General features: G+C 39.8%; 1 protein-coding gene across 2 annotated transcripts in view; it reads left to right on the top strand.

Moving 5' to 3' along the window:
* The window catches only part of PARD3B (par-3 family cell polarity regulator beta), a 392,276-nt gene that overhangs the window by 127,725 nt on the left and 239,255 nt on the right, over positions 1 to 25,296 (top strand). For both annotated transcript variants that reach the window (XM_063400372.1, XM_063400371.1), the window contains exon 4: positions 4,821 to 4,927. In XM_063400372.1, the coding sequence (XP_063256442.1) occupies positions 4,821 to 4,927 (107 nt within the window). The remainder of the gene's footprint in view (positions 1 to 4,820; positions 4,928 to 25,296) is intronic.

Here is a 25,296-nt window from a genome sequence, read left to right as displayed (position 1 = left end):
ATATAAGTGGTAGTTGTTTGTTTTGTGTCTGCTCAGAGCTCTTCTAGCCCAGAATTGCCCATGCTGAAGTGCAATTTTACATTTGTGTGTGCATGTATATAGTATTTATGTGTTGTGTTTCAACTGACTTGAAATGTTGTGATTTAGTCAGAAGGAGCTCTGAAAAAACATTTAGAGGCACCTGCAGGTAAGAAGATAATTTGTCTGTCTGTCCAAGCAGGGGTAATTTAGAAGCAGGCAGCAGAGTAATTGCCATTGGTATGGCCTTCAGCAGCTGATAGTTTGATACACATTGATGGACAGCTCTTTTCCCATCATAGTCAGCATTTTTATATTCAGGGGCAGAATTATAAATTATGACTTAAACTGCCTAGGTGATTTATTGTAAATCTCTTTCTGCCCACTTACATTATTCTGTCCCAGTGTATCTTTAGTTCTGCTCTGGGATAATTCTTCCCTGTTACCTGGAAAACCCAACCAACCTAAGAGAATGTTAGTTGTCAGGGATGCATCAGCACAGCAATGCACCTGTGCTAGTGTTTCATGTGTTCCTTGGTTTGTCAGCTTACCTAAAAGTGGTCTGAGAGTGTCTGCATCCAAAGCATTGCTAAAATCGATTTTTAGTGCATGATTTGACTGCATTATAGATAGCTCAGCCTGCCAAAAATGCGCATGGGTGATAAAGTCTGGTTGTCTTCAGCATTTTTTGGCAACCTAAATCTCAGAGAATAAAGGAATTTCATGGAGATGGACTGTGCTTTCTTGAGCAAAGAGGTGTTAGAGCAAATGAGTGAAATTAAGGAAGGATAGGAATATTTTTTCGTGATATTGGTCATATTGAGTGGTACTCCACTGTCTGAATGTAGGCCTGAAATCTGATGCCAGAACTCAGCACCTGGAAACCCTGTGGTGCTTAGGGGGACCCCAGCAGGGGCAGCTTGAGCTCCAAAGTTCCCCTGACCATTTTCAGGTCCTGAAATCCAGACCTAGCGTTGTTTACCTGCAGTTGCAGAGTTTTCTTGAACACATTGCTTGTAGTTTGTCAGGCCCCTCCTAACCTCAGATGCTGATTTTTGCACTGCCAGAGGGCTTCAGTAAGGCAGAGCACACTGCTGGTCATGGTATGTGTTAATGTCTGTGTACAGCTTTCTGGTGACATTTAAATAACTAGCAAAACAAACTAAGACAATCGGGTTACATCTGGTATGGAGATGCTGCTTCTTCCATTGTGTTGATGAAAGTTTTCCCTTTTTAATTGTACACAAATGGCAGAAATCTCTCTTCTGTGTTTTTTTTTCTTTCTTCCCTAATGCAACCAATTTAAATCTTAAGTGTGGTTTCTACCATATGCTTGTTTCAACCATATTTGCAGTTAAAAAAATATTTCCAAAACATAAGAGTTCAGGGAAAATACACTGTTAGCCATGAGTCTGTGTAGATACTAATTTTTGAGGGTGATACTAGCAAAAAGAAAAGATTGATCTGTACTGGTTGAAAATTAGTGATAGACTTTAACCAAGGAAATCTGCAGGACTTTTTCCTCATCAGCTTTGTCTAAGAGTATTATGAATAAATAAGAGTGTTATGAATAAGGTGAATAAGGCTGACACATGTGCTTAGAAGGTGCTGTGGTACCATAATAAAAGATACTCTGCAAATTTTTGAAATATGGGGTATACACCCTGAAGTGATTGAGGTTAAGGTTGTCATTATGAGAAAAATTTTAGGACGTGTTTCAGTTTTTGTTGTCTGTGAACTCCTGATGCAGCGCTGCAAGACGAGGATAAGTATTTTTTAAAACTGAGTTCCTAAGTTTAAAGTACAAAGTGCTACTCTAGCACAAAATAGTAGTGCTTATTAAAAAACATGTTTCTGTGATCAAGTTGGTATGCAGGAAGGAGTTCTTCTCTCTCTCATCCTTCAGGGAAAGATGGATTTTGTGTTTGAGCTTACATTGGTTGTTATAAATGTTCAGCACAAATGTAAGAGCGTGAGTGGAATAACGTGGAAACACAGCACAACTAAAGGAAAGCTGTGAGGAAAAGGCAGCATTCCATTTCCTGACAGAAGAAAATGGGTGGCACAATCTCTTAAGAAAATGTGTGTAATGTTCCACAGCCCCTCTGTAATAACCTGTTGCTAGTGGGTTTTCAGTCCATTTTGTCCACATCTGTGGAAGATGGGGATGAGCAAATTCCAGGTGTGGGCAGTGGACATGGTCCAGCTCCCGAGTCAGGCTGAGATGTGGGGAGGTTTCTCTGGGAATGCACGGGAGCGTGGCTGCTGTCAAGAGACCTGACTGCAGTGCACGGGAGGCGGGGAAAGGCTGCAGAGAGGAAGGAGCCGTGGGAGACGCAGCAGTGGCTGGCACGCAGCACGGAGTGTGTTCTTAGGAACAGCCCGAGCCACAGAGGAGATGGGGGGAGATGGAGCAGGGTTTGTTAGCTCAGGGAGCTGCTCAGAGTTGCTGTCTCATGAAAGAGAATAGGCGACTCTGCTGCAGAGGAGGGCCAACACAGCTGCTTCTCACTCTTTCACCCAGTTGTCCTCTTTGCTGTGGATTTTCTCCTCTTAACAAGCACATTTTGGTTCAGTTTATCTTTGTCTAATAAAAGGTTCGTTTTGTGATTTTGTGGTGTGCACATGTAAAACAGTAAGGGCCAGAGGGACTGTTTTGTATAATTTTAGCTGAAGACTGCAGCTGACGTGTTTCACAGAGATGTTACAACGTGCGATATTTCTGTACAAGAAATTATGTTACGTGTCTGTAAATACATTCAAAAAATGAAGAAAATAGACCCTGGTTTTCTCTTCAAGTAAAAAATGATCTGTAGGATCCTAAAATTTACAACATACTGTGAGAAAAGAGAAAACATTGTATATAATAGCCAAAAAGTCCAGTTGTTTTTCTGCTAGTAGGGAAGCATGCCAGATGAACACCATAAATTTCATTGCTTCATGGAAATAAGAACAAAAATGCAGGAATAAAAAGAAAGAAAAGAGCTGCAAGGCCATCTTCCCAATCTGGAGAAAGGTATTCTCTATAATCCTGCTGTTCCTGCAGACTTTGGGTTCAAAGTTTAGAGAGTTGTAAATTTTGTTTCACTTTCTTTGGAAAAAACTTACAAAAAGGGAGTGAAAGGAGATCTTCAGAATTGAGGATGGGGGATGTGGTAAGAAGCATCTTGAAGGAGTCAATACAGGAGCAGACAGAAGTGCTGAAGGGGTGTGGTACAGGAGACCTCTTCTTTCTCCTGCTGTGTAGCTGCTGGAAGGCCCTGGAGCAAGCTGGGGTCTTGTCTCCCAGCAGTCACAGGGAGCCTTCCTCTTCCTCTCAGTCACAGGAACGAAGGAGAACTGAGGAATTGGTTGTAGAAGACAGCTCAGGAAAAAAGGAGAAATCTAGGTATAGAGTGTTGGCTTTGGGAGGAGGATGAGTTTGATATAAATGATCTTTTTGTGTGGGGTCACTCATCCCCCTCCCTTCCCATCTTTGACCTCTTGACTGTGGGGAATTTTTTGTACCCTCTTTGAGTTGCTGTGGATTTCTCACCTTGGAAAAAGGACAGAAATGAGGAAAGGGAGGGGCTAGGATGATGGCTTTGAGGAGTGTAAGGAACAGTATGCTCACTGAGTTTTACAAATAAAAGTACTGGTGCAAAGGGTTTTCAATAGTTTCTCTGTATTGTTCATGTTTATGTCAAAAGAATTTGGAGACTAAATTGTGTTGAATCACACAAAAATGTTTCAGCATCTGTTTTCAAACTGTTATATTGAAGAGAGACAAAAATTTGGATACAGGCCACCAGAAACTTTAGTCATACACAGAAAAAAATATTTTAAGGTTTAAGTGTTTATCCTTAAGAAGGGAGTAACTTGTTTTTAGCTTTTATACACCTTCTTACCAAATATGCCTAGAGGAAACAAATCTCTCCTCAACTTCATATGAAGAACAAGAATATTTGGGTGGAGAGATTTGGTTCATTTTGACCTACTGACATTTGGAAAACGACACAAAATTTGGTGACCAATCCCTTTCTACCCATCCTCCTTGTAAAAACACACATAGCTCTTGGTACAAAGATGATAATCACTTGGCAGAAAAAACAATGTTCACCTTCTGATACTTAAGCATTCCCTTAATACCAGGACACAAATTTAGGTTGTACATCTGCTTTTCTTACTGGTTTCCTGCAGAAGTGATCATGGGCGGGATGACCTGTATATAAAAACTTGCTCACCATGAGGAAGGGTTAAGAGCATTAGGTTCTCTGGTTGCCGCTCATCAGGTGCTGGTATTTATTCCAGCTGTATTGGCAAAGTTGTGCTGAAAGTAAATGTGGTAGAGTCACTCCAGCTTTGTTAGACTCTAACAAGAAAACTGTTGCATGTTCAAACTTCTTTTATAGATCTAATAATTATGGCTGCCATCAGCCCCAGCCACTGTAATTAGTATAATAACTGACACTTATAATCTTAATTTCACTCACTTGATGGTACGTGTGGTCGCAGATAGCTGCAGCTAGTCATTTGTTTTTCTGAGGAAGTGCCTCTTTCTCCTGTTTGTTGGCAGTTTTTACCTAATTTAGGTAGCTTATGGATAGAAGTCTATTACATCAGTGTGTAAAAATGTTATCACTTCCTTAGCTGAGTAAATGTGAAATGGTACAACCCTATCAAGTCTAGTAATTTAACAGGTGAATATTACCGCAGATAAGCTTATATTTAAGTGCTGCACACTTCCCTTATTCAGCCCCAAGAAGCTTTCCCTTGTGCTAATTTAGCATCTCTGAACCTTTGAATTCCCTTTTGTCTCACAGGCACGCCGCTGCTGGTGCGGAGGAGCAGTGATCCAGCTTTGGGTGCTCCTGCTGACTTCCCAAGTGCTTCTCATCCCGGTGACCATGGCCTCAAGCATGTTGTGGCAGTAGGTGTCATCTAACTCACCTTTTTATTAAGACCAAAACTTTTCTTACCTGTTGGTATGTAGTAGTTTTATAAGTTATGTATCTATTTGGATCTATAACAAAATGCATTGTACTTACTTTCTGTAGAGAATTTCCTCTGAAAAAAATAGTTATTTTAGATGATACAATTAATTAACAGTGGTTGTATTTTATTTTTAATAAGAGATTTACATAAAGCTCAATGGTGTCATAAGGCATTGGAATATGAACTGAACTTTCAGCAGTTATTTATTTGTTCTGTATCGTGTTGTCCAGTTCACCATTGCTTCTTTGGTCTCTCACCCTTTTTCACTTCTTCATCTTGTTTTCTAATGGCATTTCTGTTGTCTTTGGTACCCTGCTACTTTACTGCATGGTCTCTTCTTTATCTCACTTTACTGTTTTACCTGACTCTTCCCTTTTGAGGACAAATTTGTTTTCAATATATTTATTACTAAGGTATATTGCAAAGCCACAATTAGTGAAGATGAGTAACTCTTAATCATATGTTTTTGCAGACTCTTTAATCTTTTTAAAGTGATGCTGTCTTAGTCACACTTGGGCCACATGTTCTACCTTGCAGTTTTAAGCTTTGTGTGTGGGGAAAGTGTTCCTACATTACTTATAAAGCAAAGAAATTCTTTAGAATCTCTGAATGTCAGCTGGGACACAGAAGTGTATCAAGCAGAATAAAGCTATTCTTTAGTGTTTGCCTAGAAAGCTCTGGTGGGTCTAGTTCTATTCTTCTTTAGACCACATGATTGCTGGCTTAAATAATGCTGCTGCTTTCATTCGCTTGTAGTATTTATGCCTTTCCCCCTTTAGATTCTCTGTGCAATTTACTGCAGTTCACTCCCTGTCCCCAGCTGTGCAAAACAATTTATTGCTGGTTTATTTCAAAACAAAACAACGCTCAGAAACCCTGTGTCCTTGTTTGGTGCAGGAGGGATGTTGCAGACTAGATCACAGCTAGTCTAGAGCAAGGCTCCACCAATGTGCCAACACGAACGGCTGTGTTGGCACATCAGGGACTGGAGGGAGAGCGCTGGGGTTCAGCGACACATCCTGCAGGGGGGAGCCTCTCAGCTGAAGGTGTGTTTAAGACCAGCCCTCCAGTTCAGGTCATGTCAGTCAAAGGAGATAAATACAGTCAGTTGACTTGCATGCAAATGATGTTGTGTGAGTCTCGCTCTATCACTGACATTCTCAAGGCCAACACGGGATTTTGGTTGAGTGTTCGTTGTTTTTCTTTCCATGGTCAAATGCACGTGCATCTAAATATTTTGTGTGCACCTTGTTTTACAATGGTTTGTGTTATTTGCTAAGTGGTGCAATTTTGAGTCTCGGTGACTCTCCAAGTACATTATGATGGTACAGGGGGCTGAACTTTGTCAAAGTTCTGCATCATTTGTCAGACCTGTTTGAGTTGAGAGGTTTTTCTTGATGTTTGTTGCAAGCATTTACATATTAATGAAATACCGAGTCTGATAAATGAAAGCACAAAGAAGAATTCTTGGTTAACAGTGCAGATCTTACACTCTTGGCAAAGCTGGGAAACATATAAAGTGAATATATGTCAGTACGCAGTGCTGATCCCTGGTATTTTATAACCATGAAAATGGCAAAAAAAGGTGGAAGAATAACTGAAATCTGTTTCATTCCAGGGTGTGTTTTGAAAAAAAATAAGAAAAAAATAGTGTTCTGTTGAGTTGGGTTTTTCAATGTAATTTTAGTGGTGACAAGTGCATTTTATGCCATTACATGAAGATTGCAGTAATACTCGGAGGTTAAAACCTCACCATGCTTCACTGACTTGCATCAGTACAAAAGAGTCCTCTGGGCCTAAAGAAATTCTCTTTGCTAAAATATAGAGCATCCCTCTGTCAGCTGTAAGGGTGACAGTCAAGGCTGGGCAAGGAACAGGGGCTGAGAAGGACTTTTTTTAATACATCATGTAAAGTGAAGGGCAGGGGGAGGAAAGTTGAAAGTTGTGATTTGGTGGTGTTCTGAGGTTTTTTTGGGGAAGCAGAAATCTATTGCAGCAAAATATGTTATACTAATATTTATTTTCACAACAGTACAATTTCTAAAACTCTCATCATCAATCATACTGAAATATGCTTTGGCATAATGTTCTGGGAGGCACAGAAAGCTTAAATAACATAGGTTAAATTAGGTGCAGATTGTTTTAAAACATGCAGAAAAATCAATATCTGACAAATGAAAAAACATGGCAGAAATAACTGAACACTGCATTTTGAAAATAGCTATAGTCTTTCAAGTGTTAAAGTACTATTTAGAAAAAACTCATTTGTTCTCTACGTTGCTGCTGAATATTTGAAACTAATACTGAATTTCCTTTGCCACAAACCAGAGGTTTTTTCACATTAAACTGCTTCCTTTAGTCACATGCAAGTTAGAAGACCCAGAACTGTTACTAGATGAAACATTCTTCTGTGCATGTGGTGAAAATTAAGTCTCTGTAACTATGCCACAATTCTTAGCCATTATTTTGTAATTGAAACTGGCTTTCATAATTAGCTGAGCTGTGTTGGCACTTGTGGAGTTTTGGTGTTTGGTACACGTGGGACTGGCAGTGGGCTCTGTGAGCAATACCCGAATGCTGCCTTACACTGACACACCAGTGCTTCAGCAGATTTTTGAGAGGTGAGTACTGTGGGATTCTCTGAAGACAGCGCTGATTTACGTCCTGGAGGTAAATCACAACTTCAGTTGTGCCATGAGTAATGCAGGAAACAGGACAGCACACATGCAGTAATACAAGAAAAGAACTTTGCTATCCCGTTCGGGTGAACTGGTTGAATGTAATGAACCATTGGAGCTGTTCACAGTATTTATGCCATCAAGCAGAGCATGTGTTCTGTTTTTCAGATGTTGTCCCATGTATTCAAAGGAAGATCTAATTTTTTAATGCTATATGGTGATTGCAAACCAAAATCTTTTCTGAGTGACCGGGTAGTTTGAGGAGAATTTGAGCTATTCTTTCCTATTTTCTCTGACACATCTTAGCTGTAGTTTTAGCCCCAATTAACAAAATACTTCTAGATCAATCAAAAACGGATAGTGAAGTCCAGCATCTGTTCCCTCAGACTGGAAGTCATTTAACAGATGGTACAAAATTTGAGTTTCTTTTTTCATCCAAACCTCTCTTTCCTCATTGTGATAGCTGCCACTGAAAAAATTAGAGACAGTAATCAGGGAAAAAGAGGGGTAACACATATCAGAATTTGTTCTTTGTTTGTATTGAATAGAAAGTATTTGTTAATGAATTTTTACTTTATTAAAGCTACTCTTTAGCTCTTCTGCCTATTTAGGATCACAGAGCCCTGGCCAGGCTTCCAAGAATGAAAACTAGGTATCCAGAGAGGACTTCAGTGATACAGAATTAATGTACCTATGCACACCTATGGGTTAGGCAGAGAAGTGATTGGGAGTAGCCCTGCAGAGAAGGAGTGAAGGGATGATGGCTGATGAAAAACTCAACGTGTGCCAGCAATGTGCCCTTGCAGCCCAGAAAGTCACCTGGACACTGGGCTGCAAAAAAAAAAGTGGCCAGCAGGTTGAGGGAGGGGATTCTGCCTCTCTACCCCATTCTGGTGAGACCCCACCTGGAGTGCTGCATCCAGCTGTGGGGTCCCCAGGACAGGAAAGACTTGGACCTGTGGGAGTGAGTCCAGAGAAGGGCCAGGAAGTTCAGGAAGTTGGTAAGGAGCTTAGAGCACCTCCCCTGTGAAGACAGGCTGAGAAAGGTGGGGCTGTTCAGCTTGGAGAAGAGAAGGTTTTGTGGAGACCTCGTAGAAGTATCTGGAGGCGGCCTGCAAGGAAACCAGAGAGGGACTCTTCATCAGGAACTGTAGGGACAGGAATAATGTGTGCACACTGTGAGGGGAAATTTAGGTTGGATATGGGGAAGAAATTTGTTATGGTGAGGGTGGTGAGGCACTGGCACAGGTTGCCCAGAGAAGCTGTGGATGCCCATCCCTGGCTGTGTTCAAGGCCAGGTTGGATGGGGTTCAGAGCATCCTGGTCTAGTGAAAGGTGTCCCTGCCTATATCAGGGGTGCTGGGACTAGGTGATCTTTATGGCCCCTTCCAACCTAAGCCATTCTAGGATTCTGTGATTCTACTTCTCTGAAAAGTTCTGTGCCCGTGGCTTTGCTCTGGCGAACGCCGAGGGTTGGTCTGGCTGCTTTTGGGCTGCAAATGGCCTGGCCTCACTCAGTGGGTTTAGCAATGGGCATGTAGTCTTCAGCCAGGGATCTCCTCTGGAGCGAGGCCGTGGAGTGGGATTGAGATGATTGAAACCTTCCAGAGGAAACAAGAATACTTGGGGCACTTAACACTAGCTCAACACTTGTTCCCAGTTTACTGAGCAGAGCTGCAGTTTTGAATTTTCCTCACCAGCTGGTGAGTTCCTGACTGGATCCTTCTGCACAACATGGTAGGGATGAGATACAGCAGGGCAGAAAGTTGAATTGTGGGGCTCTCTTGGTTTGGTGTTAGGGAGCAGAATACATTTTGCTTCTTCTCAGTTCAGTTCATTCAGGTAGTAATTGCTAATGTATAATTATAACATCTGAACTTTTGTTTCTGGAGCTCTTACTTCTGCTTCTCTGTTTTTGCCCAGGGACAGATTTCCTCTACTATCATAAGACTTGATTTGTCATGAGTTTTGGGCAGAGAATTTTGATCCAATTTGAATTGATAAGAATTTTACGTTAATTCTGGTGGGATTAAGGTCTCACCCCCTCTTGTTAACTTGCTGATTATTATTGTATGCTATTTTCTGCGTGACTTTCTTTTATAGTTACACGTTTTCTGGACAAATACTTAGGTTATCTTGGAGTTAATCGATAGGATTGGTGGATTAAATTGTATTTATCCATATTTAAAGATACAATGAGATGCTGGATCAATTGAAGAGCTGCTCCAGTGGTCAATACAGTTTCAATTTTTGTCTAGATATGCCTTGAAATTGACTGTATTTCATGCATTGTGGACATGTAATTTGCAATTTTGAATAAGGTTGATATATAATTAGAACATTTTTATGTTTCAAGCTCTTGTTAAAAAGGGTCAAAACCTCCTCTGGTTCTTCTGGCTGTTAATTGTGCTTGTGATGTATTAGCCTTCCTGATTAGTAGTCTGTGATTAGCATAATGTCCACATGTGTAAGGATGCAGCTTCATGATTTGTTCCCTTTCTATATGATAATGTATACATATGTAAACGTAAAGATGCACTGCAAATTCGGCTGTGAGATAATGACTAGGTACTTACAAAATGTGTGAGTATTTCAGTAAAAAAAACCCAACAGAAATATTAGTTGATCTAATCATGCTATTTAAAAGTAGGGCAGGGCAGAAAAGGTCTTTCTTGGCACAGTGGTGGAAAAATTCTGTGGAGTTTATAACTTGATTCAGCAGATTTCTGCTAAGATTGAGCTAAGAGACTGCACTGCACTAAGAGACTGTGAGAGTTGTATTGTCTGATTGCAGAAGATAGAACTTTTGTCCAGTGTATTTCCTGGACTAGGTCAGACAGTTTTACTCTCTGTTCCTTTTGTATGTGTTAGGATCTCAAGATGAAATTCTCCCCTAGTTATGTGATAGAATCATACAACACTTGGGACTGGAAGAGACCCTTAAAGGTCGTCTGGTTTCACCCCTCCTGCCATAAGCATGAATGCTTTTCACTAGATCGTGTTGCTCAGAGCCCCATCCAGCCTGACCTGGAATGTTTCCAGGGACAGGGCATCTCCCGCCTCTGTGGGCAGCCTGTTTCGCTGCTTTGTCACCTACTTTGTAAAAAACACCTTTCTTCTACCTAGTCTAAATCTACTCTCTGTTAGATTAAAACCATTACCCCTTGTCCTATCACAACAGGCTCTACTAAAAAATCTGTCCCCTTCTTTCTTACAGGTCCTCTTCAAGTGTTGCAGGGAGTGGACTCTGAGAAAGAAACCAGATATTGGTAGATGCACAGTATTTTTTCAGGAACTAGCAGTGCTGGTGCACTTGTGATGCTTTAAATCCAGGCCTGTTGAGGTATAATAATCAGACATCAAAGTAGATTTAGAAATAGATCTTAGATATTGCCATGTGTGTTGGAGGGTAAAGGCAGGACTGCCTCCCCGATATGGTGTGGTCTCAGGCTGTCATTCAGAATAGCAAGGTTTTTAAATTCTGGAAGGAGTTTAGTTTTTTCTGGTAAAAGTTTTCCTATTAATAATGTAACTCTTACTCTTGAAATTCTGCAATGTGGAACTGAACAGAAGATGTGGGGAGATTTAAAAGGATTTTCTGTCATTCAGCTGGGGAGTTCCAAACAGTTGGAATCTTTTAAAAGGGAATTCTGATGTGGGTGAATCCATTTATAAAGCAACTACTGTGTGTCTGTTTATGCTGTGAAACATATATAGAACACTTCTAATCAGCACAGGAGCTTGTCAGTATATTGCTTTTGATGTCTGATTAGATGATCATAGGGCCATCTGCAGTGAGTTAGTTTTGAAGTTGTTGGTGTGAGCGCTGCAGGAACCAGAGCTGTGTGGCACTCTTACACCATGAAAACTACTGCTCTTAAAGAACATATTAGAAACCCAGCTATGCAGCGAGCTGAGGGCTGTCGAAATAACAAAAGCCATTCCTTCTCAATTCTCTCTGCTGCCTTCCAGCCCTGCACTGTTTTCTTCCCCCCTTCTTGTACTGTGTGCTGTGGCATTCTGTGTCAAAAAGAAATTATTTTATATTGTAGAGGAAAAACTAAAAAATGTAAATTAAATGTTTGTCAGAATACTAAACTGTTCATCTGAAAAAGGACAGAGGTGCCCTGTGGTAATTTCCTCTTTTGAGGGTGTAAAGCAGTAGATGTGTGTGTGTGGAGAGGTGCTCTTTGTGTTCCTTGCACAGCCTGTGTGTCAGAAAAATTGTATTGTTTTACCTGCATTGTTTAAAATGAACAGCGAGTGTCATTTACATATTTTTATTTCAGCAGGATAAGTAGACTTTTTGTGATTTAATGTAATAAGAGCTACTAAAGAATGTTCTGTGATGTTAATATAGTATATAATTTATCAGTAAAAATGGTGTAATCAGTAGAAGTTGTTATTAACTGTTAACAGGTTGTTTCCAATGTGAGAAGTACTGGCATTTTACTGACTATTCATTAAGGAAAGTATCTCTAATGAAAATCATCAAATCTCTTCATCATTCTTATGTTAGTAAGGGAGTAGGTTTTGTTTCCTCTTTAAAGTGATTTTTGGGCCTTGGCTGTGATTTTGGAAATACCTTATTGTTTATACACCTTCCTCTCTTGTCCTCTGCCTTGTGCAGTCAGGTACATAAAGACTGTAGGTGACCCAAGACAGCTGAGAGACTGAAACTCTGTTTTTCTATGTGGCCTGTCTTACAGGGAATGTGGGAAAATTAAAAGGTGGAAATAAGAACTGTTGACAAAAAAAGGGAAAAAAGGTCATACTGTCAATGCTGTTGACACATACTCATCTCTATAGCTACATCTTTGGGGTCCTACAAAATACTGTCATTCCATCTGGAACAGCTTTTAGCAGGCAGCTTATGCAACAGGCTCATGGTGCTGAAATTGGAATGAAACATTAGCAAGTTACTTCCATGTCTGACAGTCAAAAGTGGAAGATGACAGTCAACATGGCTCATGCATATCATTTACTGCCAAGCTCTAGAAACATTTCGCTAAAATAAAATAGGTTCTCAGTCAGGATCCTACTGAAATGCCTGCAGCTAACTTTTTCCATAAATGTAGCAATCTCATGGACAACTAGGAATAATGGCAGGGATCTTTGGTACTTACCTAGACACAAGTGTTGCTGTGACATTAGGAGAAAACCTGATTTTGGATTTTTTAATGTCATCCTGCAGTGCACTGTCGTATGTAGTTCTACTCTTGTTTGGTTTATATTTGTGTTTCTCCAAAAGCCAGATGTGTGGCTTTGTTTCTCTTACAGGATTGACAGTTATTCACACTCTAAGGAGATGGGAAATTTTGTGGGGGTTTTGGGTTTTTTTCTATTTTGTTTGTTTTGTTTTTGCTTTATTTTGTTAGGTGAGGCCTCTTTGCCACTAAATTACCCAACTTGTTGGAGACACTTTATTTTGGAGATTTGTTCTTGTGCATAGCAGGTGTCTCAGCTAATCTGGATTTACAGGTTTTTGAGCTGTAATAATAATGTAGGTCTCTTTGAAACTTGCACATTCCATTGGATTTTTTTTTATGGCAGCATGATTTTATTCCATGCCTATGAAACAATTTCTGACAGTGACAACCGAAACGAAGGGAGGAATATTTTAGTGCTTCTGTATACTGTGTGCTTTTGCTGTTGCAGGTGTTCTGACATGTTCAAGTCAGGAATAATAAACTAAGACCAGTGTGAATATGGACGAAAATAGTAAGGGTGAGTCAGTGAGCTTCAGGATTTTGAACAAATATTCCACCTTTGATTTTTGTCAGCAATTGCAATGACTGCTTCTGGCCTCTAATGTGACTTTTTGTTGTAGTGTCAGCAGTATAGCTTCTCTGAAATAACTTTAAATAACTAAAATTAGGACATAAACAATATAGTAAATATGCAAATCTTCAGGTAAAAGAATAACTGTTGATGTAAGAGCAAATTGTTGTCACTATTTCTCTGTACTAGGAGGGACAATAGTTTGTGAGGCAGCCTGGTATTCAAAGCTCGACGTACCTGTGGTCTCACTTGGCACAGTTGTTCTCGAGACATATTCAGATCCTAAGAACCATATTTGCCAGTTCAAAGTGTTACACGTTCCAAGCAGTATCATAAGGGGAAGAAAAATGCCCCCCAGAGAGGCCTTATAGGAACAGTTGTTCCTGTAAGATTTTTGTTGGGGTTTTTTTAAGAACAAATTGAGTAGCAGCTTGTGCCTTTTTAAAAAATTGTCTGCTTTAAAGTACTAGTTACAGTAAGTTTTGCCTTTAATTCATTAAGTTTTAAACCTTGATTTAATATAGCTTTCAGTATGGATTCTCAAGCTCCTCTCTAAAATTTGAGTAGAAAGTTTCCTTTTTGTGGCAGTCCCAAGGGAGGCCATAATACCTCTGTATAGGAACTGTACCATGTAATGCGACTGCACTGAAGCGACTCGTGCTATCTTTGAGAGCATATCACGGTATCTTAGAGCTGGAATGACTCTCTGTGCTGGTATTTGTGCTGTTGTCTATGCAGCAGCTGTCTTGGAGTGACATGAGCTTGGGCCTGAAGGGAAAGAGCTGCTGTTTCTGGTAGCATGCTTGCTCCATTGACCTCATAGGGTGCATCCGAGATGATTACACGTTTTAACACCTGTGGAGATAAATTGGCCTCCTCCTTTTCTTTCGTCTGTCTTTTGGAATAACCAAGTACAATCAAGTTCATGGTTCATCTGTCAGCTTTGTAGAAACAAAAGGAGCCCCCTTCTTTCACCTGACCTCACGTCAGTCAAAGAATATGGTGAGGGTTCCTCAGATGTGGCGTTCACTTCCAGCCTCACCCCTCCCTTTCTTTTATGACCTGCATACATTTTTCTGTCCTTCAAACAGCAGGATGAAACTCAAACAGAAATACATTGTTTTGGGGTAAAGTAAGTTCTGCAAGCAGCATTACTGAGCAAGGGCTAGTTAGTCTTTGTTTTCTCATTTTTGGATACTTTCCATAAAAGACCAAATGAATTCTTTTTCAGAATATGCAGAAGAGGCATATTCCAAGGGGAATTTTATAAAACACTTCTATGAGAAATTGTAAGCATGATAAAAGGAGGAGAGGCCAGGGAACAAAACCAAATTAAATGGATTTTAAGTCACAAATAAAATAAAAAAAAACCCTGTTTATCAGCAGGTAGAAGGATATCCCCTCCAATTTGCTTTTAAAAGACTTAGCCAAAATATGAATTTTTCATCTTAAAAATAAATAAACCAGTCAAGGCTGTGAAATATTGTAGTACTTTCAGATAGATATATTTGTTGCTCAGACATTTCTGATGTGGTATTCTTTTCAGCCAAGGATAATAGTCGTAACTGTATTTGTTTAAAAGAATATAGGAACATCTTCCTCAGATCTGTGTAGCATCATCATAGCTGCCTAGATTTCACATATTGCTGTGTGCTTCTGCAAAGCTGTGGGGTTTTTTAGTTAATGGTATTGGTAAAATTCTGTGGCACAAAGACCAGCTATGAGATCAGTGTGGCTGATGTATAAATGTGTCTGCCTTCAGGAGAAGTATGAGCTGCCTTGGATGTTTTGGGATTTTTACTTGAGAGAGTGAATTCAGTAATGTTGTATATCTGAAGGAAGACTATTCTACGAAATGTTGGAAAATGTTGGTGACTGAGGTGCTCTGCTGTACAGTGGTGAGAACACCTAGAATCGGAATGTTTTACTCCTTGTGGAAAAAATGCAAAATTCTTTATTGTAAGTCCTTATGTTCCTACCAAGGCGATTCAGGGGAGTAGAGACAGAAAGGGCTAGAGAAGTTTTTACCCAATCTTTGTATTATTTACTAATTGTACTATTGATTTCTAAATAGCGGAATTACCTTGGGGTAAAAGAAGTCAGTTCCACTTGTCTTCAGACCATTGTGTCTCTGGTTGGCTGTTGTTAAGCCTGGGAAAATGTTCCATCCTATCATCCAGAGGAGAAGGGAAATTGGATCGCTGTTCATGGGCAAGTCCATCCCTTGATAACAGGATGGTAAGAGGTGGATGCTGTCCTGTGCTCAAATTGATAATCTAGTTAGTACACACAAGAGAATTTCTGGTGTGTGTTTTTTCTCTTTGAAGCACTTCAGAACAAAAGAAATACTGTTAGATTAGGGACTACCATGTTAGTGATAACAAAGCTGTCCTTGAGTTTACAAAACACTGAACCTGATGATTGCTTAATGCCTGGCTGTGATTTGCTGCCTTTTTACCTTTCATTGTCTACTTTGTGTGCAGTTGTCACTTTCAAAAGGCTGTTTTGAGAGGCATGTTGATAACTTTATTATATTAATGTCATCAGTTACACAAATGCTGATATTTACAGGTAAAGTTAGTTCATTAGAACCAGATGCATGCACTCATAAATGAAATTATTTTTTTAAAGATTATGTTGGCAGTATGCCAAAAGATTAGAAGACTTTTGGGAAATTAATCTGCTGCCTATTACATGTATTTATAATATTACACAAGTGTCTAAAACATCAAATTATTGATGTTAGTTCTGTTAAAATTCTACAGTAATCAGACTTCAAGAGTCAGATGTGTTGGTTTCGTGTTAAGGTCAGGAGCAACATGCAGATTCAGGGTTTATAGGGATTTAAATTTTCTTGAAATCATTTGATATTAAGAATTTATTACATATCATTCTATAGTCATATGAATGTGATGTTGACTACCCCATAACTACTTCCTTATTGTTTGTTTAATAAGTAAGATTACTTCAGGTCTAGCTTTCTCTTCTATTGCTGCTGGTGTTTTGTTCTGTAACAACCAAACATGCACATTGAGGGCTGGTTGGCAACTCTCTTCAGTCTGGACAGTAAAAACCAAGTGGGAAAATACTCTTTGGTGTAATATATGCAGTTTATAACAGGTTTATTTTTATTTTAAAGTAGTTAAAATAATCTAGGCTTTTGATGAACAGGTATTAAGTTAAAAGGTACACATTAAAGTTGGAAAGCAAGTTCACAGCTTTCACTAGCTCTCTAAGGAAAACAAAGTAATTTTCAAGCAGAAGACAGAAAAATGTCTTTGCCTGTTGGGAGAGCCTACTGGAAGCTCTTTTTAGCATGAGAGCATGTCTTTGGGAAAACAGTATAAAGTAATGCTACCCACTAATTCTATATATGCATATGTAGCATATAGATTCATGTGATGCCCTTTGCCAATAATGTATTTTAAGAGAACTGAATTTGTGCCTCAGGTACATTGTTGTGAAAAGAGCAGGAACTTGATAAATACATTGCAATTCATAAGTAATGGAAGGATGTTTGTGCAAAGGAATCTAACAATACAGCTCACTAGAGAGTAAAACTTATTTCCTAGCAACACTGAAATCTGAGAAGGGCCTGGCTACCTGGGTGCACCTGCCAGGGATCTTGGCTGCTACTGCTGAGATCAGCCCCTCGACCCTCTGTAGCCTCCCTCTTAACTAGGACCATATTTAATGATGTGCTTGTCCTGCTGTGACTTGGGGCTTTTTGGGGAGCTGGGGATGGAGCTGGCAGCTTTGGTGTCCTGTTTCCCCTGCCCTGGTGGTGCAGAGGCCTGGGGTCAGGGCAGACAGGCTGGCTCAGCCTCATCTGTTGCCTTGCTGTCTGTGCAGCTGCTGCCCAGCCCCGGCTCCCACCTTCCGGGCCTGCCCCTGGTACAGGGATCACCCGTGGGGTCCTGCTGCCACGCTGGTTCCCTGCCTTCTGCCCAGCAGTGACATGTCGTGTGTGGGGTTGTCCCTTGCAGAACCAGCTTTATTCTGGGCAGTATTTTTTTTTAATTTGGACTTTAAGTAGCTCCAAATAAGAAAAGCTAGCCAACAGAACTGTGGGCAATTCATATTGACAATTTTCCCTTGCTTTTGGAGTCAGTCTTGGCCGTACTCTGCAACTGGGGAATAGGGGACTCCTATTGAGGAAGACAAATTGTTTCAGCAGTGTTCAGCCTCCAGTCTAATATATTTTTCCTAGTGCAGATAGCACTTCTGGGTTCATTATAGCTTGCTCTCACAAGTCGTCATTTCTGTCTCAAGGCTGTTGTGCTTTCCAATGTAAAGCAGATTGATGCTGGCACATTTTTTCTATTTTAATTTTACGAAGTTGTCACACTGAAACTGTGCCTCATATTGGAAGCACTTTGAAGTGAAGAGATAAACAAAGAGCTAAAATAAAATTAAAAAGGAGTATGAACAACATTTCATCTTGGTTTGTCTTTTTTAAGAATAAGCTGAATGGATGTAGTACCCTTGTGCCACTGTAGTAAGTCTGCAAACATTAGCAGATCGATCTAAATTGAGTTAGTGTGTATGCAGTAAGCAGAAGCAGGTGAAAATTGGGTTATCTGTGCCCAACTCTTTCTATTTGCTATGAACTGTGAGATATAAACTAGTTTTTAGATGTGATTAGGTTTTGTTTATTTTTGGAGAGGGGCAGAGGCAGAACATGTGCCATATCTACCATAGTTATTAAACCAAGAAACTATATAAAAGTCACGAGCTCAGTTGTGACATTTGCAGGTAAAGGTAGAAAGCCTCCTATAAATAAATCAGAAGTGTATCCAGGAGAAAAACCAGCAGTAGTCCTTGGTACATTTCAGTTTTATCTCTGAAAAACAAAAGCCAGGAATTTTCTGTCCCTTCCCTAAAAAAACCCACCCAAAAAAGTAATTGTCTTTGTCGGTGTCAGAAATGCCAACCAATTTATAATCTGAAGTATGGTCTATAACTTCACTTTTTTTTTCGTTTGTTGACTCCCAAAAACTTTCCAGTGAAGACATACCTTATGCTAGATCTTCACAGTTTCTTTTGATGATGTTCTAAAAGTAGTCAAGGAATTTAGAGGTCTGTTGACCACAAATTGAAGTCATTATCTGCACCAATAAAATAAAAAACGCCAATAGCAAATATACTCTTACTGTTACAATTCTTGGGTGCACGGTTACTATTAATCTTTGGTTTAAAGGGGAATGACAAGTCTATGTCCTAGACCAGCTTTGAAATCGTGTAATGTGTAACAGCTTATACATCCCAATGGAAACCTTTTATCCGCATTAGTGCACCTCTCCTCACTGCTGAGAAGCAGCAATTGCACAAACAAGCGGGATTTCTCCAGAGGGGCGGGGTGAGGTCCTATCCCAACACCACAGCCTTCCTGTGCAGCAGTGGCTCGTGTTCCCCTCTCCCAGCAGAAAGGTAGTTGCCACTTTGTTTTTCCTGTGCCATTCAGTATCATCACCAGTGCAGGATACAGGTGAAGATTTGAGAGACACAACTGTGAGCTTCCACTTTGAAACAATTTGCTTCTAGAACCCAGCATTTATTTTCCGTACTGTACCTTATCTGTGTCCTGAATTGTGTTGTAAGTGTCTAAAAATCAATGCGCTTGCAGAACAGGAAATCCAGTCTTGTCTTTTCCACTAGTTTCAACAGGCTCATGAGCAATGGCCTTCACGCACTCTTATCTAAAAGTTTCTGTGCTCGTTCAGCCTAGATGCCAAAGAATCCAAGAATCCTCTTACTAGACGCTGCTAATGTTTTCTTTGACAGAGGTTTCCTATCGTTCGTATTTACCAGGCAATAAAATAAAAGTTAGCTAGCTCACAAAATATTAACAACTTCAAGAATCCTTCCCCAGTGCTGTTTGCTGAACCTCTCTGAAATGCTGGTAGCCTTTCGTGTTGCCGTACAGCAGGGGTCTGTGGGGAGAGAATTTTGCCCTCAGGTTTTCTGGCATTCAGCATCAATGTGCCTATTTTGCCGTCAAGAGAATTGTGAGGATGAACGGAATTTACTCTGAAATGTTCAGGCTCTTTCTGTCAGACCAAACTTCAAGGTCTACTGCTGTTTCTGTGTCATCTCTCACTTCAAAGGTATCTGCCCTTTGACTTTTAAGCTGAGCTGTTGTTGTTGGGGCCTCTTTGGGTTGCCTGAGGCTATCCTATGTCCAAATAGCCATAACAACAGAAATAATATTTGCTTTCATATGCTAACCAGTTCCTGTTTGATTGTTACCAGTATGTAAAACAGTTCAGGCTTCAGGAAAAAAACCCAGACAAAAATAAACTGGTTCAAATGTATTTCAGTTTGCCCTCAGCTCCCTCAATCCTTCCATTTGTGTTTTCCAGACTTGATGGCACTTTTAGGTGTTGGAATTGGATACAGCCATGGGGATACTTGCACAAAGAAAACAAACTGATTTTTAGTCCAGATCAACTTAATTATACCTGAAAGTGTTCTGGTTGGATTCCTTTTTTAGTTCCGGTGATGTTCACTGGCTGAACTTGTCTCTATTGAAATTTGTAACCATTTAAAGAGGAAAGGGTTATTTGGTGGGAGAGGATAGAGCAAATAGAAAGCCTTATCTCTATCCTCTTAGAACCCGGACCCCTTCTGTGCCCGTGACACTGTGCTGTAGTCAGTTCACGCTTGAGCAAACTGTTCAGACTAGTTTCTGAGCTGGAGTTCAGCTCCCCAGGCCCCTGTGTTTGTGATCTCCAGGCTTGATCACTTCAGTACCATTACAGGAGTGAAGATAAATTGCAGAAGCACTGGGTAGTTTAAAATGCAGCAGTACATCAGTTTAGCAACAAAGATCAGTATTAGCCTGTTATTTCAATGTTTTGTTTCATGTATCCAGTAGCTTCTATTAAAATATTAAGCCTAATTCACAGTGCTTTTTTTGGTTGAAATTTAAAGCCCTGCATGAGATTATGCACAGACACTTGAAAAAATGCCATTCCCTCCATGATCTTCTTTTCTCCTGGGGGCAACTTTTGTCTAAGATGCATTGGTCTTGCCTGCAGGTTGTATCAGCTCCTGGACTATTAAGCTCATTTTCAGAAGAAAGCAGTGAATGCTTCCTTCGGTTGCTTTTGAATTTGGTAAAGTTCATCTCTGAATGAGAGGCTTTTCTGTAGGAAGTCTACCTTGTTCTTGCCTTCACAAAGTAACTCATTGAAGCTATTTCTTTCTACCTTTTCTTTCTGGAAGAAAAGGTAATGTCTTTACTTGTGAGTACCCAGAATGCTTTACAGTGCTGTGGAGCTGTTAAATATGCAGATCAGTAGTGCTCAATACAGGAAAGATGCATGCAGACTCTTGTAGCTTACAGTGCTTTGGATTATTATAATGTAATTATAAAATCTTCAGAAAAAAACTTTGTTTTTCTGTGTGATAGCAGAAGAAACTCGAATGTACAAAATGCTTTTAAATTTGTTTTTCTAAATAGTAAATTTTGATGAACTTGGCCTAGGTAGTAGGAGTGAGACAAAAAAAAAACAAAACCAAACTATAAACCACAACCCACACCCTTACCCCCCAGCATGCTGCCAGTCTCCCTGCAGTTCTGGTTGTGAAGTATTTTTAATTACCATCTGACCTGGATAAGTAACATGGAATTTCTTCATAAGTAACAGTATTTGAAACATTTCACTGGTATATAAAACTCTACTGTGCTTTAGATCTAAGCATATTGTACTGAAGTTTTAAAGCATAAATAATTCACATGTATAAAAACTTTGTTAACTTTGCAGGCCGCTCAAGTTTTCTGTCAACACATTTCTTAAAATTAAGGGAACTTACTGTAAGTTAAGGAAATACTCATGTTTAAATCAATCTGGCTTCATGTGTCTTAGCTGAGAAGCCTCATAAAGAACCAAGATATACTGAACCTTGTCACTCGTGCATCTGTCACATTCCTCTCTGTGTCTTAACTGACCTTGGCCCTCACAGGTAGCCAGACTTGATTTATTCTGCTTTTCAGTGCCATACTTCTGGTTTCCAAGTTCTGAGGAACTGGGAGCAAGGGAACTTTTTTTGTCTCCAAGTGTAGTTTCTCTGTGTATCTGAAACTAGCTGGAGCATCTTGTGTGGAGAGGTTAGGAAGTGGTAGAGCTTCAAAAAGGCATGCAAAGAGACAGGTTATAGCTCTTTCCTTCCACTTTGTGGCAAACACTTACGTGCTAAAAATGTCTCTGTGACACTTTGTTTCTAGGCAGTCATTGATACAATTAAGAATGTTTATTTTAAAATAGGAATAAACAAAAATTGGGAATTTTGCTGACGGGCCTTTTTATTACTAGCACTTCTGTTGGTGTACCTTCCCTGTATTTTGCTCAAAGGCAAGGAAACAGGCATTGAATTGGAACAATATCAAGGAGCACATGCAGGAAACAGGACTGTTGGGATCTCCTGCTGCTTTCTGGCTTTTGGAGAGTTACTCATTTGTCCACATCACCTCTTGTGCTCACCTAAGCAACACAATGTCTTCTCTGACCTTTGTTCTGGCAATTAGAGATGCTGCTATTAGTCAACAACTATAGTACAATTAAATCCACCTATAACTTTAAAAAGGCTGTTTCTGGTGATAATAACTTCGTAGTGAAGTGAAATTGAAGTTACCCATGGGATTTTGTTTGCTTATTCTCTTCAAATAATTAAAAAAAAAGTGGATGTGAGAGTCTCTATCATAATCTGATTAGTAGATACAACTGTGCTCATTAAAATCTCCTGAGCTTAATTAATCTGTAAGGTTTTATAATTGCTGTTCTATTTTATTCCCAGCAAATATGCTGGTACATCTTTGCTTAAGATGTTTTCTTCACCCATCTTCCTTTCTATCCTGTGATAAATCCTGTCTTTTTACACTGCAATTTTTAGTGCTGTCAAGTTATTTACTAACCAGTGCTGTTATTTCAATATGTAGTTAATAAATAACATGGAACCAGATCATTTTATGAAAGGTTATTCTATGATGACTTTTAAAAATCCTAGGAGAGGTTGAAAATACCATTATGCTTCATAAGGATTTATTGGAAATAACAATATACTCTCAGGTGATCTGTCTCCAGTCTAAATTGCCTGCTAGGTTTAAGATAAGCCAGTGATAGTAATGTGTTGGCTCACAGGAGTCAACTCAAGTTTATTAATAATATTCACTCATAAATTTGGGATAACACTGTGCCTGTACTTTCAGATCTGAAAACAAGGTTTTGTACACAGTTCAGCAGAATTAAAATGCTACGCAGTTGCCTTAATTTCCATTGAGAATTGGGATTGAGATCAAGGGGTTTATGTAGGACAGCGTGTTTTCTCCCCTTTGGATGCAAGCAACTCAACTCTTTGAAGAGACTCAGACAACATTTTAACCCTATTTTACTTGTTTAGTGCTCTGTAGGTTAAGATGTTCTCATAGTCTCTTATAAAAATCTTCAGAATAGATGGCTTGTTTTTTCTTTGACAAATTCTTTTTAAAAATTTGGTTTAATGTGTGGAAACAGAGAAACTTAGGAGTATATCTAGTCTAGGGCTTGCCTGTCAAATAGAGGCCTGGCAAGATGAATTTAGGCCATCATGTATTTTTTAGCCACAGTATTGGGGAGGTTTGGTTGATAATGCAGATGGGCAATTTGGTTTGTAGAATGCTCAGAGCCAAGGAGAGAATTTTTAAAGATAATTCCTTCCTGTACTGAGATATACTGAGCACCCGCCATATTGTCTTTGTGACCAGATAAGATTTTTGAAAGAACTTCATCTGAAGCTTCATCATTCATATATGCACACACACAGAGGTGTATTTTTATATGTGTACATATAAATATAAAAAGTTTCTTTTGAGACTCTAAAATATCTAAGCATATGGAACAAATGGTTAAAGATGTCTACAGGACAATATACTGTTAGTCTCTGATTCAGTAAGTTGCTTAGACTGGAGGAAACTGTTAAGTTTTAAATTAACTCAATGTGTGAATCTTTTGCAAAGTAAATAAATTTGCAGCCCACAAAGTTAAGAAGGAATACTTAACTCCCTGCAGGAATGAAAGTGCCTTTGATCTAAACAGGCAATATAATTCTTAGTACCTTGTATTGAAGGGCTGCATTCCAAGCTGAGGAAGTTCTATGCTAATCACAGACTGTGCTTCTCTGGTACATTGTGGAAGCATCTGGGGAAATACTGGAGGAGTGATCTCTGAGAGCATTCAGGTCCTTGTGATGATGTAGATTGGCTCTCTCGTGGGACCTGGGTACTGGACTTACGTGAAGATTTCTGATTTCCTGGACTATAATAGAGAACATGTTTTCTACTTTAACTTTTTAGCAAAGTATTTCCCCTGTAACATTTTACATTCCTTTTTAGTGTTCTTCCTTTCAGGCAGAGTGCAGCCGAAGCTATATTTCAATATCTTTTCTTTGCACCATGTTTTCAACTGATTGTTGTCTCATCTCTTGATATCCATGTGAATTGCTGGCAGTCTGTATATCACCATCAGACAGAAGAAGGGTCTGTGACTATTGCATTAATACCTAAGGGGCACTAATCATATGTTAAGAGATGCGTCTGGGAGTTTGGTGTTCATGTTCTTTAATGGCTGCTGTAAGCTCAGTGTTCAGCCATTGACAAGGGCACACAGTAAGGGATGTACACCTCAGGTATCTGGAGAAAAGGTTTTAAGTTACCCTTGTATGCTTCTGTTTATTTCATAGAGTGGACTCTGTTTTTTCATGTTCTTATGCTTAACATGGCTTGGTTAATGTTTCTGAGACACCTGGGGCTTTGACTGTTTATACTGTTGGCCACTGCATCTTGCAGACGTGCCTGTGCATTCTGGAGTACAGGAAATGCTGTAGCTGTTCTACAGAAATTTAGTCAAAGCTAAAAAATGTCATCTAACTGTGCCATCTGTCTGGTGACTCTCCCATCTTTGCATTCTTCAGGCTCAGCATTACTTGCACACAGAATCACATCCTGATTGTTGTCTCTCTAGCTTTGCAGCGAGGGTGCTCTAAATATTCATAATGTTATGTATATATCATTATTAGAAATCCTGGGCTTTAAGCACACTGTCATCCATTGTTCAGTAAACACAATTACATTGCCCTATCGTTCATCTCTAATGAATCCATGCTAATTGATTAATCAGTGCTGTTGCTCCACTATGATAATCCCATATGAGGAATAGTAGTAATGTAACTGGCAATTACTAACATACATTGCACACTGAGGAGAACTTAACATAATACACTGTAATGATAATACATAATGCACAGGCAAATGCAGATCAGCAGGAGCACAGCAGTGCCCCAGCCAGCAGGGCTGTGTCTTTTGGGAGGAGAGGTGGCCAGGTGGACTGGATTTGGGTGTGTGACCCAGGGATTGCTGGCACAGGGACTGTGTCAGGCTATTCCCGGTGAGAGGGGTGTTACAAACAGGCGGGTCTGAGAAGATGGGGTGGCCTTTTTCATAGTTTCCTCTGGTGTTGGTCACTGAGTGCCTCCTTGGCTTAAATATAGCTACAGCTGCGAATGCTGAGGTAAGAGAAAAAGCATTCTTATACCATTGCAGCGTCGTACTGATGTTACAGTTCCAAAGCAATGAGTAGAAATTTCTGATCCGAGTCAAAGCGGAGCACCGGCTCTCACAGGCTGTGAGCAGTGCTTGGTAGGCTGATGGTGACAGTGTGGTTCACCTTGCTGTTCCAGAATCAGTGGCTCTATGGATTCCTGCTGACCCCCAGCGTGTTTAAGGCATCTCATTATATATGCCATTCATACAAGGAATTAACAGCAAAATATATGCAATCTTTAATGAGGACCCATTTTAACTTTAAAA

This window comes from Prinia subflava, chromosome 6 (genome assembly GCF_021018805.1).
Source record: "Prinia subflava isolate CZ2003 ecotype Zambia chromosome 6, Cam_Psub_1.2, whole genome shotgun sequence".
In the NCBI taxonomy this organism is placed as follows: Eukaryota; Metazoa; Chordata; class Aves; order Passeriformes; family Cisticolidae; genus Prinia; species Prinia subflava.
The sequence above is the reverse complement of the archived record's forward strand: the minus strand, read 5'-3'. Positions and strand labels throughout refer to the sequence as shown.